Source organism: Ahaetulla prasina, chromosome 9, assembly GCF_028640845.1.
Source record: "Ahaetulla prasina isolate Xishuangbanna chromosome 9, ASM2864084v1, whole genome shotgun sequence".
NCBI classification, from domain to species: Eukaryota; Metazoa; Chordata; class Lepidosauria; order Squamata; family Colubridae; genus Ahaetulla; species Ahaetulla prasina.
Window position 1 is genome coordinate 9,045,376 of NC_080547.1, and position 16,285 is coordinate 9,061,660.

A 16,285-nucleotide genomic window follows, 5' to 3' on the forward strand; every position below is an offset into this window, starting at 1 on the left:
ATAGGTTGCTCCCATTCCTGACCACTCCATCTATCCTTATTGTATCATTACATTTATTATCACTGCAAGAATCTTGCTTCTCTCCTGCTCTCCCAACCTTAGACCTGCCCAGGTTGTGCTGGCTTCTCCCTGCTGGCAGAGGCAGAGGACCGTGCAGGAATTCTGCTGTGGAGCTGCAGATAACCGGCAATCTTGTGGCCATGCAGGCCTCCACGTCACATTCCTGCTAAAGTCCAAGAGCTCAAGGAGGTGTCACCAGCCTGCGTGGATGCAAGAAGATGCCGTCCCCAGGAATATAAATACAGAGCGGCTGCCAAGGCAGAGCAGCAGAGCAGCAGAAGCCTCTGGAGAAGGTAAGCAAATGGGGATCTGCTCCCTGGCCCCTCTGGAGGCCGAGGGGGCCAGGCAAGCTGTGTTCTTGGGCTCCTTGATGGAAGAGGGCAGCCCTGGGTGCTTTGTCGGGCAAGAGGTGGGCTGGGTGAGGCTGGCATTGCCTTTGTCCATCCCTCACTCCTGCTTGAGAGGCACCCCTGGCATTGGCTCCGGGTCTCCCCTTGGGGGAAGCTCCTGGCTCCCCTTACCTCGACCAGGGGGGAGCCCAAAATCCTTGTTGAGGTGATGCTGCAGGACGGGAGCCAATGCAGAGCATGGACCTGGGATAAACGGCTGCTATGAGGAGGGGTCACCTCTGCCTCTTCTCCACAGGTCTGTTCCTGAGAGGTCTTTGTGTGCCGTTTCCTGCCAGCCACCATGTCTCCGAAGGCAGCCGCTTTCCTCCTCGGATTCTTGATTGCCACCACAGGTATCAGGATCTCGTTACCTCCATCTTTTAATGGCAGACAGCCTTAGTTCCTCTGCCCTTCCTTGGGCTTTCTCTGGCTGGGGTGTTTCTGCTAATTGGCTGCCTCCAGAAGGTAGAGAGAGGTTGGGTTAAAGATATCCGGAGATGCTGTGTGGCTCAGATCTGTAAACGGAGATGGGGTGGGGGGTGGTTGGGTTTCAGAGAACATGAGAAGTGTGGCTTGGGTGTGGGCACTGCAGATACTAAACTACCAGCAGCAGCTGCCCCTTTGATGGAGTGGCTGGAAAGGGGGACACAACAGTCCAGACGAGGGTCTCTAGTCCTTTGAATAGGCCTGGGTGACCCAGAGAGGTGGCCCTCGGGACTGACCTTTCTCTCCTCATCCCTGCAGGGGCCCAAGACAGCCCCTCTCCCCAACAGCTGACTGACTTGGTCTGGCAGTACTTCACCCAGCTGAGCAGCAACGCCAAGGAGACCCTGAAACAGGCCCAGCAGTTGGACATCAGCAAGCAGTTCAGGTGAGTTGCCCGTAAAGTCGAGGCTTAAAATCCTTTCAAAGCAAGCAGTAGGTTTTCCTGCATTCACCTGCGCAGGTGTAGCTCCAATAGGAAATAATCAGGCAAAAAGGGACAAGTCGCAATTTCCCTCCCCTTTTCTCCCAGGGACCTGATGCAGGATCACCTCCAGGCCATCAACCCCTACACCGAGGAAATGCAGAAAAAGTTGACCCTGTACATCACCCAGATAAGCGAAGAAGTGGAAAAGTTAAGTGAGAAAGTCAAGATCGAGCTGGAGCAGCTGCAGACGGATATTGCTCCCTTCGCGGTGGATGTCCAGAACCAGGTGACCCTGACTGCTGAGAACCTGAAAACGCAGCTGATGCCCTACACTGACCAGCTGCAAGCCACGACAGACATCCTGACCACCCAAATCACCCAGAAACTGGCATCTTTAGTGCAGGAGCTGCAGGCTCAGGTGAAGGAGAATGTGGGTGACCCAGCCACCCTTTCCCCCTACATTCAGAGGCTTCAGCAGACTGTCAACCAGCAGGTGGAAGACATCAAGGTGCAGCTGGGCCCTTTCCCTGCAGAGCTGAAGGCCAAGGTGGACCAAGCGGTGGAGGAGCTGTACAGGGGCCTGTCCCCCTATGCCCAGACCACGCAGGAGCAGCTGAGGCGGCAGCTGGAAGAGCTCTCCTTCCAGGTGGAAAAGAGCGCGGAGGCCTTCCGAGACAAGCTACAGGGAGAAGCTGAGCAGTTGCGGGGACGGCTAGACACGCTTCTACAGGGAGACCTGGCGTCCCACCTGGACAGCCTGAAGAGGGACATTGGACAGCAGATTGAGGAGTTCCGTCAGCAAGTGGGGTCCTACGGGGACAGCTTCAACCATCTGGTGGTGGAAAAGATGCAGAAACTGGGCCAGAGATTGCAGCCCCAAGCCAGCGGGGTGGAAGACCACCTGAGCTTCTTGGAGAAGGAAGTCAAGGAGAAGATCGTGGTCTTCATGGACAGCCTCCAGCAGACCGAGGAACGCCTCCTTCCAGCCCTGGAGGAAGCATGAAAGAGGGAGCCCAGCGGCTCTTCCAGGAGACCCTGAGACTTTGTTGCTTGAAATAAAAGAACAGCTCAGCCACCCTCCAGGCTCTGTCTCTTGTGGGGGGATGGGACAGACGCTCGGGAAGGATCCTGCGGGGTGGGGGGGGGGAAGAGAACAAACAGGGAGGGGGGCTAGGGGGAAAGGGCTTTCCATCAGGTTTTATTTATTCTTCAGCTGAACAGGGCTGCCCGTCCCACACAAAAGCGACTTTAGGTGGCACACAATAGAACATTATCTGTAAAATATTAATAAACATTTTAAAGCATTTTAAAAAGAAAATAGAGGCTGAGAAAAACAGCAGAGCTAAATAACAACAGCCCGATGGCAAAACCCTTGCGGCAGGAGCCCAGTCTGGGGACGATCCGGGCCGCAAGTGACGGTGGGGTAGAAACCCCCACCCAGGAAGAAGCGCCAAGGCCCTGTGGCCACCTCAGGTTGTGCATATACCCAGCGGCAAGGATGGCAGCGGCCTCAAACAGGCAGGCCTGCCCAAGGGAGAGGGGTTCCCTCCAGCGGTGGGATTCAGCCAGTTTGCACCACTTTGGGAGAACCGGTTGTTAACTTTCTGAGCAGTTTGGCGAACTGGTTGTTGGAAGAAATCATTAGGGCAGAGAACCGGTTGTTAAATTACTTGAATCCCACCACTGGTTCCCACTGCCCAGCCCTTGCTCAGCAGGCACCTTCCCTGGACCCCCAGGTCTCTCGCTGGCTTCCCGCCTTTGCCTCAGGGATCGCGAGAAGCCTCCCTTTATCGAGCCTCGGGAAGGCCAGAGGTGGAAGACTGCATCCACTCGGGTCACCGTCTCCTAGGAAGGAGCCTGAGCCTCTGCAAAGGGTGCAGAGAAGAGCCACAAAGGTGGTTAGGGGGCTGGAAGGGCGGTTGCGTGGATTGGGGAGGCCTGGTTTAATGAAAAGAAGGAGTGGGGGGGGGGACACATGATAGCAGTCTTCCAGTCTCTCAGGGCTGCCCCACAGAAGAGGGGGGTCGGCCTCCAAAGCCCCCCCACCCCCAAGGGCAGGTCGAGGGTCTCCTGCTTGAGCAGGGGGCTGGACTAGAAGACCTCCGAGATCACTTCCAACTCTACGTTCTGCATCCTGTGCAGGAGTTCCCGGGCGACCCCCGCCCCCTGAGAGCCCCCCCACCCCCTGGGGAAGGGAGCGGCGCCCGCGGGTCACCTCTTGACGCTCGCGGCAGGGCGCGAAGGAGGCGGGGCGCCCGAGGGTGACGTCACAGGGGCGCCCGCGTTCTCCTTCCGCCGGAAGCGGAAGCCGGCGCGGAGGCGGCGGGCGGCATGGCGGCGGTGGGCCGGGAGCCGGGGGTCGCGGGGGGCCTTTTCCGCCCGCTGAGCGCCGACGACGAGGAGCAGCTGCCGACCGAGCTGGAGTCGCTGTGCATGGCCTGCTTCCGCCGGGTGAGGGCGCGGCGCTTCCCGGGGGCGGCCGGGGGGTGGCGGGGTGGCGGGGCTCCGGCAGGCGCGGCGCTTCCCCGGGATCCCGGCCGGGCCTCAGCCTCTCCTTCCCCGCAGGGCGCCACGCGGCTCCTGCTGACCAGCATCCCGTTCTTCCGGGAGGTCATCGTCGGCTCCTTCGCCTGCGGCAGCTGCGGCTGGACCAACGCGGAGATCCAGTCGGCCGGGCGCATCCAGGCGCGCGGGGTCCGCTACGCGCTGGCCGTCAAGAGCCGGCAGGTGGGCCCTCTGCGCGGGGGCGCTCCGGACACGCCCCGCCCCAAAGGAGGGGAAGGGCCGGTCTCCGGCAGAGAGGGAGGGAGAGAGAGCGGGGAGGGATGTCGATGAAGGGAGCCCGGGGAAAGCGGCCCTCCTGGGGCAGAGTAACCGCTCCTGATCCTCTCCTCCTCCAGGACATGAACAGGGCCGTGGTGAAGACGGACGCTGCCACCGCTGGAGTCCCAGAGCTAGACTTTGAAATCCCCGCTTTTTCTCAGAAGGGAGGTGGGTATAGAGGCCCTTCTGGGACCTCTTGGGCTGGAGGAGGGACGTGGGAGAGGAGCGCCCCCCCCATCCCTTCCTGTTTTCCTGGAGGAGACCCATTGCGGAGGAGGAAGAGGAGGAGCTGCTTGTGGTGGGCGAGGGCTGCCTTCTGGGAGGGTGCTGGGCAGGGGGCCGCTCCGTTGCATGGGGATTTTGGTAACCGGGTGCTGTAGCCCCCCCAGCTAGCTTTCTTTTGGGCTGAGGAGGGGAGCGTAGGCTGCTTTCCAAGCTGGCTTCCTTTTTGGCTCTGAGGAAGTGCGGCTTTAATCCGCGGGGCTGAGTTCCTACCATCTGCTGTTATTTTTCCTGGCAGATTGGAATTAGGGCACAAGGGGAGGGGGGGGGCTTGGGGGTTAAACAAGGGTGAGAATGCCTGGTGTGTGTGTGTTGCCATCTTTTGAGGGATAGAAGCTGCAGCCGCCTTTCTGATTGCTGGCTTGCCCGAGAGGATCTGGCAGGAGGCCATATTATTAGTATGGTGGGTTTTTTTGTAGTAAGGATAATTATTTTCCTTGTCTGGGTGGAAGAAATTTGTGATTGTCTGGAAGCATGGAGTAATCGTGGCTGTGTTTCCTCCCTTTCCCTCCCATCAGTTCTTACAACCCTGGAAGGGATCCTTGACAGAGCAATAGCAGGACTGGAGCAGGATCAGCCTGACCGAAGAGTAAGCAGCTCGAAGGAATCTGGGAAAAGGAGGGGCGGCGCTTTCCTCACATGGGGCAACTTTCTAGCTTGGCATTTGGCTGTGTTAATTGCAGATAGGCTTCCTGCCACCTGGGCAAAAAATCCTCTGATGGCTGTTTTAGAATAGGGGTCCTCAGCCCCCGGTCCATGGAGTGGCACTGGTTGGTGGCCTGCCAGAAACCAGTCCATGCAAAGAAGTGCAGCCCCCTCCGCGGAATGCAGGCAGCACACAAAACCACGCCCCCTCCGGTCTGTGGAAAAACCTCTGTCCATGGAACCGGTCCCTGGTGCCCAAAAGGTTCATAAGTAAAGTTTTGGGGTTTGAAGGCCCCCTCCAGAAGTGAAACAGGAGAGGAGGGTCTTCTGTCTGTTTTCACATGACCAGCTGCAATTCTGACAGCTCCACATGGGAGGTTTTGTGAACACAGAACAAAGGGTTCTGTGGCACCTTAAATATTTCATGGTGAAACTGCTTGTGGTCCAGGGTCGGCTTTTTCTTAATTTGGTGGAGAGAGAATGCAGTCAGCTGGTCCAGAAAACGAACAAGCCAGCCCCGGTGGTTTTGACTGGTGGCTTAAGGTTCTTGCTGCAGAATTGCCTTTCTGGAGGAACAGTCCCAGCTCGGAGCCTAAAAGGGGGCTGCCCTATGTCTGTACTGCTTTCACTGGGAAAGCAAGTCAGTTTTTTCTGCTTTTTGGCCATAGAAAATGGACACTGAAGTGGCAGGAAAAATTGACGAATTCATCTCTAAGTTGAAAGGCCTGAAGGAAGTGGAGTCGGCTTTTACATTTGTAAGTTTCCTTGGGTTGCTGAGAGCAGCTTCCATCTGCAGGCATTGTTAATACTGGCAAAAGAGTGATTTTTGTGGCACCTCACAGATTCTTGACGATCCTTCGGGAAACAGTTTTGTGGAGAACCCTCATGCCCCGCAGAAGGACGATGCCCTAGAGGTCACCCATTACAGGAGGACAGCCCAGCAAGCAGCTCTGCTTGGAATAGAGGTAACAGGGAGGGCTTGGAAAGATCTTGCATGGGTGCAGCTCCCTGCCGTTCCTGCGGCCTCTGAGCTCTGCTGCAAGCCTTGAGGCTCTGCATGCCAAACGCTTACGGACCACTCTGTTCCACCCCAGGAAGAGGGCTTGGAGGAGGATTCGGCCGACTCTGCAGAGGATCTGAGGAACGAGGTGAGCGGGTGGTGAAGGGGCTGGCACTTGGGTGGCAGAGTTCCCCTTTGGACTGGTGCCTGTCCAGTCAGGAGCAGAGGAGCCTGGTGGAGGCGCCTCAGGCTGGCTTCTCTTCTACCAGGTACTGCAATTCAGCACCAACTGTCCCGAATGCAATGCTCCCGCCAGCACAAACATGAAGCTGGTGCGTATCCTTTGCCTGCACCGATCCAGTGATGGGTGGACAAAATATGCATGGCCCTGGTATGATTATTGGCTCCTGGAGGGCAGAAGGAGCTGACCGGGCTCCTCCTCTGCCCCCAAGGCAATGCGTGGGGGGTTGGAGAAAGAGGGTTGGGGAGCAAGGCTGATGAGTCTGCATGGTGGAGTTTTTCTTTACTGCTTCTCCTCAGAGATTCCCCATTTCAAGGAAGTCATTATCATGGCTACGAACTGCGATGCCTGTGGGCACAGAACAAACGAGGTGAATCTTTTTGTTCTGGAAGGTGGGTCATTGAGGGCTCTGCTCCGTGTTACCGCTTGAGACCCCCTCTCCATTGCCTTAGGTGAAATCCGGGGGAGGCATCGAGCCTTTGGGTACCAAGATAACCCTTCATGTGACGGGCTCTGCAGACATGACAAGGGATGTTCTAAAGGTGATCCTCTTTTCCATCAATTCTGACATTTACAGTTTTTGTAAAGGCCTACAGCCAGCCTCTCCCAGAAATAAATGGAAATCTCTCTCTCTCTCTTTTTTTTTTTTTTGCAGTCAGAAACTTGCATGATAGAGATTCCAGAGCTGGAGTTTGAGTTAGGAATGGGAGCTCTGGGTGGAAAATTCACCACTCTAGAAGGGTTGCTGAAGGACATCCAGGCTCTGGTGAGTGAAACTGAGCGATAATAGGTCTATCCTATATGACCACATTTCTTCAAATGAAGGAACTGGAGATCAGCTGAAGTAGTGGTGAGCTCAGCTGCTCCTGCCTTTTGACTCGAGGCAGCTGGCAGAAGGCAGAGAACTGACTGCTGGGTCTCTCGGGGTGGAGAAGAACCCGTTCACCCTGGGGGATGGTTCTTGTCCTGACAAAACAGCAAAACTGTGCGCATTTGGGAGGAAGCTCCAGCAGGTAGGCCGCCTTTGCAGGCCACTTGTACTACCAGCGCCAGCCCCCTGAAAGGCCCCTTGTGGGAGGGATGGTGAGCCTTGCATTTCACAGGTGATGTTTTCTGTGGTCAGATGGAGAGCTTTTCTTTTTCTGCCAGATTGTAGATGGGCAGATGAAGGTACATCTTGTTCTGGATGATCCTGCAGGAAACAGTTACCTTCAGGTAAGGCAAATCGATGCAAATAACATGGGAGGAAGAGGGAAAGGGCCGTTTTAAAAGAGGCATTGAGTATCTTGTTTGAAAATGCAACTGTTTCATGTTACCTATAATGGCCCAGTAAAGGGCAAACATAAGTTTATATACCTGGCCTTGGGGCTTCCAAGCTATGAAATGTCCCTGTGGGCAGGATGTGGGAGGCGGCGCTAAAGTCTACCCCCTCTGGTGAAATTGTTTGGCCTTCATTGTTGAACTGCTGGGTTGTGTGTGGCATTGTTCTGGCATTCTTTGGATATGCCAGCCGGGCACTTTGGCCAGTGTTGGGTTGGAGAAGGCTGACCTTGGTGTTTCCAGGGAAGATGCATGAAGGGGCTGAAGGACACTTTTTATGTTATCCTGTTGTACATAATTTTTAATAATGATGTAGATGATTCTTAGCATGTTTGATTTTGCCTTTTTTTTTATAAACCCCCGACCTGTTCCTAAAAGGAATCCTACTGGATTTGGGCAAAATACTGCAGACCCTGGGGGTTTATTGCACGCAGGCTGCTGCCTCATGGTCTTGTCTTTGCGCTTCCAGAATCTCTATGCTCCTGAAGAAGACCCGGAGTTGTGTGTGGAGCGATACGAGCGGCGGTTTGAACAGAACGAGGAGCTGGGCCTGAATGACATGAAAACAGAGGGCTACGAGGCAGATGTTTCTTCCCCTCAGTAGCCAAGATGACATATTGGGCACCATGTGGAAATAATAGACTGTTGGGTTTCAGGCTTTTGTTGACTCATTTTTCTTTGGCAAGCAGTAGCTTGTTGTCATGTCAAGATTGACTCTGCCCCACACATAAAAGGCAGGCTGGCTGGACTCAACTATTAAAACTGAAGCAGGGAAGTCGGTGTCCTTGTCTTAAAGTGAAACGGAAGGGTTCTGTTGGGGGTTCCTGGGTGACGCAGCGCTGACTTCTGGCTTCCTGCTATTTTCCTCTTAAGCCCAAGGCGGCCATTGCATGACCCTTCTCTCTCAAGAGTTCGCAAGTGCCCTTGTACTGCCAAGAGCCATGTTGATAATTGCCTACAAGTCTTCTGTGCTCTGCTGGTGCAAGTGATGGATCCAACTGGGAGCCCTACCATATGAGAGGTTGGCAATGTCCTGGCTTGGCCCTTCTGAAGAGACTCTGGGCCCTTAACAAAGTTAAAACTGGAATAATAAAAATTATACATAACTGAGGAAAGCAAGAGATCATGAGCAAAAACACCTCTGATGCTAATCTCTAATCCTTCAGAATCCAAGGCCCCGGAACAAGCGTGGGGTTTTCGCTTGTTTTCTAAACAACCGAGGTGCTTAGGGCTGGGGAGACCTCTAGATGCAGAGCATACCTCCGCTTGTGGGGCTCCCATAGCAAATCATCCAAGTTGCCTTTCCTGAGCCACTTGGAACTCCCCTACGCTGACTCTAGTTCTTGGCACAGATGAAAGGAGCAACTCCATCCAATTTCCAGTCAAGCAAGGAGCAATGTGTTTGGATTGCTAAAACGGTTCAGACTTTGGGGGCCAACAGGGTGTGGGGGGCTAACGATTCCTAGACCTTTGCTGCAGGTCTGGCTTTATTTCTTGTGAGGTGCTGTTGGCATTGGCCCTAAGGGTAGCTTCAGAGCAGGGAAATCGGAACTGAGACGAGCTAGGAATGCAGTGCCTGGGGAGGGGCAATCGGAGCTGGTTTCGGGGTCTGCTGGCACCTTGAGGGGCAGACTGAGCTCCATTGCAGGGGGCATCTTGCCAACCCACTGGCAGCGACAGTCCTAATTAAGCGGGTCCTTCACGCTGGGCAACTCGCAACAATCAAGTTAACTCCGTCGCCTTCGACAAGACCTAAGTTTAACTCACAGAATCATCTATTGTAATGTCCTTCCTGTCAAAGACTACTTCAGCTTTAATTGCAATAATACAAGGGCAACCAATAGATTTAAACTTAATGTAAACCGCTTTAATCTAGATTGCAGAAAATATGACTTCTGCAACAGAATCATCAGTGCTTGGAATACTTTACCTGACTCTGTGGTCTCTTCTCATAATCCTAAAAGCTTTAACCAAAAACTTTCTACTATTGACCTCACCCCATTCCTAAGAGGACCATAAGGGGCGTGCATAAGCGCACAAAGGTGCCTACTGTTCCTTTCCTATTGTTTTTCTTTTCTTCTTCCTATATATATATATATATATATGCTTATACCTCCTTATATTTACTCATATATGTGTTTATATACTATATAATCTTTTTGTATGATGTTGTGACAAAATAAATAAATAAATAAATAAATAAATAAATAAATAAAAAAAAACAAACCATCATAATCCAGTAAAACAGCCACCTCCCAGAATGCCGGCAGCCACGGGCACCACCAGAGGGCAATGTTGTGCCCCGGAGACGACCACAGAGAAGGGCCGTTTTCTCTGAAGCTCCGGCTCGACGGCTGCCCTGCTTCCGCTTCCGGGTCTCCGGAGAAGATGGCGGCGGCCTCCAGCCTCTCGAAGGCCGAGTACCTGCGGCGGCGCTACCTGGAGGGCTGCGATGCCGAGGCGGGCAAGAAGCGGCGGCGGAAGAAGGCGGCGCCGGGTCGGTGAGTGAATTCGGCCTTCCGGGCCTCCGGTCTTCCTGGGCCTGGACCGGCCGCTGCTTGGCGTCCCTCGAGGCCGGCGGGGAACCTGGTGGGGCTCGTGGGCGCCGCGAAGAGGCGAGAAGCCCGGAGGGTCGGCCTCCCTGCGCGGCCCCGGGAGCCTGTGGGCGGCTTGGAGGGAGCCCCGGTGGGAGTGCGGAATGGCCGCCCTGCGGGGAGGGTCCGGCCAGGGGCGAAGGCCAGGCAGGCGTCCTGGGGCTTCTCCTCCCTCCGAGCGTGGCGCCTGTGGGAGCGTTGCTGAGCCGGTGCCGAAGGGGCTCTTCTTTTCCCTCTCGCCCGCCCGCAGGATGCGCATCGTGGATGACGACGACGTGAGCTGGAAGAGCAGACCTGCCGATGAGGGGAAGGAGGAGGAGGAAGAGGGCGACGAGAGTGACCTGCCCGTGGTGAGTAGTGGGGCGGCCGGGGCCTCGCCTGGCCTCTCCTTGCTGGTTGCCTGCAGATGGTTCTAACTCTGATTTACGGACCATCATCATCAAATGCCAAACCAACCAAAGCGATCAGAGAAAGCAGGACCCATGGAGTGGAAACTGTTTAACTGGTTGCAGGAGCCAATGTGGCTTGGTCACCGGCATCCCAGATCTCGTCTTCCCTGTGCTGGAGCCGATCCTCAGGGAATTGTTAAACTGGTTGCTTGGTAGGAGGACTTTTAGCCGTGCAGGAAAAAAAAATCCGCCCTGTCTTATCTGTTGTTTCTAGGTGGCTGAATTTATCGATGAACGGCCGGATGAAGTTAAATGGATGGAAACCTTCCGAGCAAGTAACAAATGGAAGTTATTAGGAGGTTAGCAGTTTGCAGCTTCTCTGAGAGAACGGTTTCATTGTGCATGAGATACTTAAGCTGGATTTACTGCATGCATCCGCTATCTAATAATCCAGGCTTTGAGCAAAGTGGGTTCGGGTTGCACTGGCTCAAAAGGTACTTTAAAAGCTGAAAGGGTTTGGAAAGAAAGTCGTGGAATGGAATGATAAGTACTACTGAATGTTTAGTGCTTTTATATCTGAGGAAAGAAAATTATGTGCTTGTAGAATTAATTTGCCATACTTAGCTTTGTATGAGGAATTTAACACACGGTCTTGTTTGCTTCTCTGATAAGAAGATGCGGTTTGTTGAAAATAGGATTTTTCTTCTGTAGGATATTTAGAAGACCCAAAAGTGGGAAGATAGATATTGTCTTAAGTTCCACATTTTACTTTCCTTTAAAAACCATTAAAAAAATGAAATGTCTTTTCATCCTGGAAATAAACTTTCTTCAGAAACAATTTGGTGCCCTCCAGATCTCCACGGCTTTGCTTGCTCTTTAGGAATTCTACAAGTTGTAATTTCTACATTTTAGGAAACAGCCATGTGAAGAGAGACAATGGTGGATGTTAGGGATGCCTTGTATATTAAGAAGGCTTTTCATTTCTTTTTAAAGATCAGAATGAAGAGCCACAGTTATTTGGACATTCTGCAACAACTGCATCAATAAGCAGGTGAGATGTGGGAACCTTAGCTGAGTAGCTAACAGCCTAATCTTTCCGGCTATATCTATTGCTTGTATTAATCAAGGAGGATATGCTTGATTAGAATAGTAGAATGCTTGTATGTCTTGGAGAGTTTTACAATATTTTGGGGTAAAGCTTTACCACATTAATTGCATTTGCTGCTGATTGGAGACTTTTCATTTCGTGCAGAAGCAGTTACTTCAGACAGTTTGTGGATGGAGTAAATGATAGTTTTAAAAGGCACAACTGCTGAATTTCCACACTATCCAATCCATTGATTTAGTGAAGTTTCCAAAACAAGAATCCAAAATCCACTGGGAATGAGCTTTCTGTTTCCAATGCTTTATTTAATTTATTTTAAACTTACTTGATTGTATTATTTGTAGTTGTTTTCAGGATTTCTTTTGATGGTGTTTAGTAGGGGATGCCAAGCAACATTCAGCAGAGATTGGACTGTCTTCTATTAAGAATGCTTTAATTTGGATCTCTACACTGGGCATGTTTTGAGTTCTCAGTGGCCCCTTCCACTTCTAATTTTGTGGTTGTTGAGATTTTGGCTTAGGAGGAAAAACTTGTGTTGCTTGATGTTATATGCTACTGCCAGATTGCTGAATAAGCCAATATTCAGCAGGATATAAATTCAAAAAAAAAAGCAAAAAAAAAAGCCAGACAGTTCTTGGATCAAGATAACTTTTCCTAAGACTCTTGTTCAGTACCCAGGCAAGGACCAAGAATATATAAAACTGTATCTTGCAATACAATGCTAATTGAAACTCGGTATATTTGTTAGAAACTTGGATTGTTGCTTTTGTTACCTTACTCAGTTCAGAAACCTCCAGAACAAATGAAAGAAAACATTTGTTGGACCAGTCCCCACCTAGGAGGGCCCATCATGCCCAGCCTGATCTGTCCCCTAAAAGAGAGCCTTCAGCAGGAGGCACAAATCGTGTCAAAGGCTTGAGTGGAAGCCAGTGTGAATTGTTCTCAGATGAACGTTCTGCCGGCCAGAAGTATAAGGCAGCCGCTGGTGCCGATGTGTCGCTGCCTTGCAAGAAAGCACCTCGTGCAGAGGGAGACTTGCTGCTGCCTCAGAAGGGGCTGCCATCCAGAAGTGAGTAACCCTGTGCTAAAGTACCTCCCATAGTTTGGGGTGTGAGTTGTCCAAACCCCTAAGAGATACCTTGGCAACCATGAGCTATCCTTGGTGATGCATTCTGAAAACGTCTCTTTCTTCATGGATTTTCCAGGCACCCTGCAGCCCCAGCCAACAGCAGCATCACCAAGGAAGCGGCAGAGACATGATTCGGAATCCAGTTCTGGCTCTTCTCCGACAAGGAGGAGAGCTCAAGCCACCTCAGATTCGGACCTTTCGCCACCACGGGCCACTGGCCGACCAGGTTCACGGCGACCAAATTCTCCGTCTGATCTCTCCCCTCCTAGAAGGAATCGGCACAAATCTTCAGATTCGGACTTATCTCCTCCCCGAAGAGGAGCAGAATCAAAAAAGAAAAGCCACAAGTCCAGGACTCTCTCTACTAACTTGCCACGTCATCAGGCCATGGAGTCCAATGGGAGCAGCCAGAGGGTGAGGCTTTGGCTTCCAGCAAGGACCTGAGACGTGCTGCGGTGCCCAGTTGGGGGGAGAAACCCTTGTTCCAGCTGAGGCAGCCAGGAGGCAATAGGCTGTTCCATGAATGAATGATTAATGGGACATGCCACTCACGCTGATTCCACCTTGTGTGTTCCTCAGATGCTGTCAGGGGGAAAAGCTGGCTTGGTATCAGCTGATCTGTTGAGAAAGGAGCAGCAGGAACGTAAGAAGGCTAGCAGCAGCAACAATAGCAAACATCTGGAGGGTGAGAATTACTACAGATCCTGAAATTGCGTGGCGCATCCATAGCACAAGCTTCTGGGCTTCTGCCCAGCTTTTTCCAGGCAGAATGGTCCAGGTGGTCAGTTTGTTGGACATTTGGGGCAGTAGGTGGCCTGATTATAGAGACTTCCATTATTAAACCCTGCGGCTTCTTTCTTGTGATTCTGTGGGGGATCAAGTGTTGCCATTCGGATCCGTCTCTATCCTCTTCTATTCCCTGTCTTGGTTTTGCTGTTCGTGCAAGAAGCTGTAGTGGAAGAAAAAGAGGAAAAGAAACCTCCACCTGGAAGCATCCTTACCTGCGTGGCTGCTTTTGAATCCTCTGATGTATCCATTTCCCTTCAGATGAATCGCGGCATGCAAAGACAGTTTTCCGGGATGAGATGGGCCGTAAGAGGGACCTGAAGCAGGAGCGGCTGGAGCAGCGCAAGAGAGCAGAAGAGAAGTCTGAGCGGGACGAGCAGTACGCCAAGTGGGGGAAAGGGTGAGCTGGCAGTTTCTGTGCTTCAGTGTGGAGGCCCTGGGCAAAGGGCCAATGTTGGCTCCCAGCAGGCTAGCAAGTCCCGAAATCTCAAAAGTGAGGTTTTTGCAAGGACCTGCTGCTTAACTGTCTTTTGGCGGAAGGCCTGAAGTGGAACTTGAGGCTTCCTCCATGTCGGCGTGCTCTCTTGCTAAGCTGCAGCCCACAGCTATTTTGCGCACTGGTTTTGAGAGTGCTGGCATTGTCTCCTACTGCCTCATGATATGCACACCGTGTCTTTTTCAGCCTGGCACAGAGCAGGCAGCAGCAGCAAAATGTGGAAGATGCAGTGAAAGAAATGCAGAAGCCCCTGGCGAGGTACATCGATGACCAGGACTTGGATCAGATGCTGCGGGAGCAGGAGCGAGAAGGAGATCCCATGGCCGACTTCATGAGGAAGAAGAAGGCGGCCAAGGAGGGGCAAGGCACCAAAGGTCAGCCCTTGCAGCCTCAGGCTGGCAACTGGGGGGGGGGCGCGGGAGGAGAAACCATCAAAAGGAGCAGCCAGCGTAGAAATAGTGACCGAAAGGTTCTAGGGAAGAAGGTCTGGGTGTAACAGTGGGAAAACGCCCCAATTTGTTGCATTTCACTTTCAAGGGAATGGGTGGTAGACGTTTAAAAGAGGCAGATGCAGAAAAAGACGTTTGGTAATTTAATCACCTGCCTGGTTGGTTTTTCTAGCTTGCCACAATGACATTGCCTGCCTTTTGCCCAGGCATCTAATATCATCAGTAAACCATCTCTAATACTTCTCTGTATCTCGGGTCTGTGTTGTTAACGTGCCTGGTTTCTTTAAGAGGAAAACAAAGGAGCTTCCATTGTTTGTTTCCTTCCCTTTTGTCCAGAAAAGCCCAAGTATAATGGACCAGCACCCCCTCTGAACAGGTTTAACATCTGGCCAGGCTATCGCTGGGATGGAGTAGACAGGTAAGTTGCTCTTTCTGACAGAATAAGGACCCCAAAGACCAGTAGGGAGGGCCCAGGCCTCTGCTTGCAGTGTTGACTCATGGCTACAGTTCCCCCCCCCCCCCATTAAGGTACAGCCTTGCCCTAACCTTAATCCTAACTCTGGAAGCACTGGTTGGATAGGTTGCTGTACATAAACAGGGAGCAAATCCTTCACTCACTGGCCCTGATGGTGTTATCTAGTTGGGTAATAAAATGTCTGCAAACACATCAACAAGCTCAGAGAACACCAGGGACTCCACAATGCAGCCTTGCATTCCCTTTATCTTTTCTCACGGAACCTAAGAGGCAGCAGGTTCTCTCTGCAGCTTTCGGAGGGCCCCTCTGGGTGGGAGTTGCCTTCCCTCCCCCATACTAATTTGGTACCTGGAAGGTGCTGAGGCTGCCATGCAAGCCATCTAGTTTCCCCCATAGCTATGCATCACCCAGAGCTCCCGTCTTTTGCTTCTGCAGGTCCAACGGTTTTGAGAAGAAGCGCTTTGCCAGAATAGCAAGCAAAAAAGCGACACAGGAACTCGCGTACAAGTGGAGTGTGGAGGACATGTGAGCATCCGGGCCAAACCGGGACGAAGATTTTTAATCTTCCTCCTACCAGAGTTCACCTCCTAGAATCTGCAAGAGAGCCGCTGTGCCCAGCGCAGCTGCCTAGGAGCCCCGGCATGCAGTGGTTGTTTGAAGCTGTTGGAACGAAGACCCTGGGATGTCAGAAAGGCAGAGCTCCCAGGGCAGGCGGATGCTGCAGCTGGTCGTCACCTGTTGTTCCAGTGGTCAGGTATTTTGGGGAGGGAGAGGCACAGAGAAGATACGGCTCTTGTCTCGGTGCTCTCCATCTTCCTGGACAGGTTGCTCCCATTGAATAGTTTGGTTGTGGGGCTTTCCTGGTGTAAAGTATCCTCACCCTTTCGGTCTCTTGGGAACTTCCATGGCACCTCTTCAACGAGTTCTCCTTAAAGGACTTGCTGGCATAGTGAAATTGGGCTGCCATCTCCTTTTTGGCCAACCAGAAAGGTTGGTTGGAAAATCACCTTGCAGTGTTCTCTATTCTCACTGCTTCTGCTGGGTAAATCCCGGAGGCTGTCCTGGGGATCCCTGCAAGCTGCAGAGAAGCGCAAAGGACATTCATGGAGAGAGCAGGTTCTGCAGAGCTGCGGGGCTCTTCACAGATTTTCAGCACTTGCTGCAATTTTAAGTATATGGTTTGTAAATAATA

The 16,285-nt window shown here is 52.3% G+C and overlaps 3 protein-coding genes across 3 annotated transcripts; all 3 read left to right on the forward strand.

Moving 5' to 3' along the window:
* The first annotated feature begins 703 nt into the window (after positions 1–703).
* On the forward strand, positions 704–2,362 carry APOA4 (apolipoprotein A4). Its single transcript, XM_058194661.1, has 3 exons — positions 704–802; positions 1,194–1,320; positions 1,465–2,362. Exons 1-3 carry the CDS (start codon positions 751–753, stop codon positions 2,360–2,362), a joined length of 1,077 nt encoding a protein of 358 aa, XP_058050644.1. The 5' UTR covers positions 704–750.
* A 1,288-nt stretch (positions 2,363–3,650) lies between these two features.
* On the forward strand, positions 3,651–8,445 carry ZPR1 (ZPR1 zinc finger). Its single transcript, XM_058194192.1, has 14 exons — positions 3,651–3,810; positions 3,925–4,086; positions 4,260–4,350; positions 4,983–5,053; positions 5,778–5,864; positions 5,952–6,074; positions 6,204–6,257; positions 6,379–6,445; positions 6,650–6,720; positions 6,803–6,892; positions 7,006–7,115; positions 7,276–7,363; positions 7,500–7,565; positions 8,140–8,445. Exons 1-14 carry the CDS (start codon positions 3,691–3,693, stop codon positions 8,272–8,274), a joined length of 1,335 nt encoding a protein of 444 aa, XP_058050175.1. The 5' UTR covers positions 3,651–3,690; the 3' UTR covers positions 8,275–8,445.
* Positions 8,446–9,989: 1,544 nt separating this feature from the next.
* BUD13 (BUD13 homolog) lies at positions 9,990–15,774 on the forward strand. The gene is made up of 11 exons (XM_058194191.1): positions 9,990–10,171; positions 10,515–10,614; positions 10,928–11,012; positions 11,647–11,704; positions 12,541–12,827; positions 12,964–13,301; positions 13,467–13,572; positions 13,935–14,073; positions 14,356–14,543; positions 14,955–15,036; positions 15,529–15,774. Exons 1-11 carry the CDS (start codon positions 10,059–10,061, stop codon positions 15,620–15,622), a joined length of 1,590 nt encoding a protein of 529 aa, XP_058050174.1. The 5' UTR covers positions 9,990–10,058; the 3' UTR covers positions 15,623–15,774.
* The last annotated feature ends 511 nt before the right edge of the window (positions 15,775–16,285 follow it).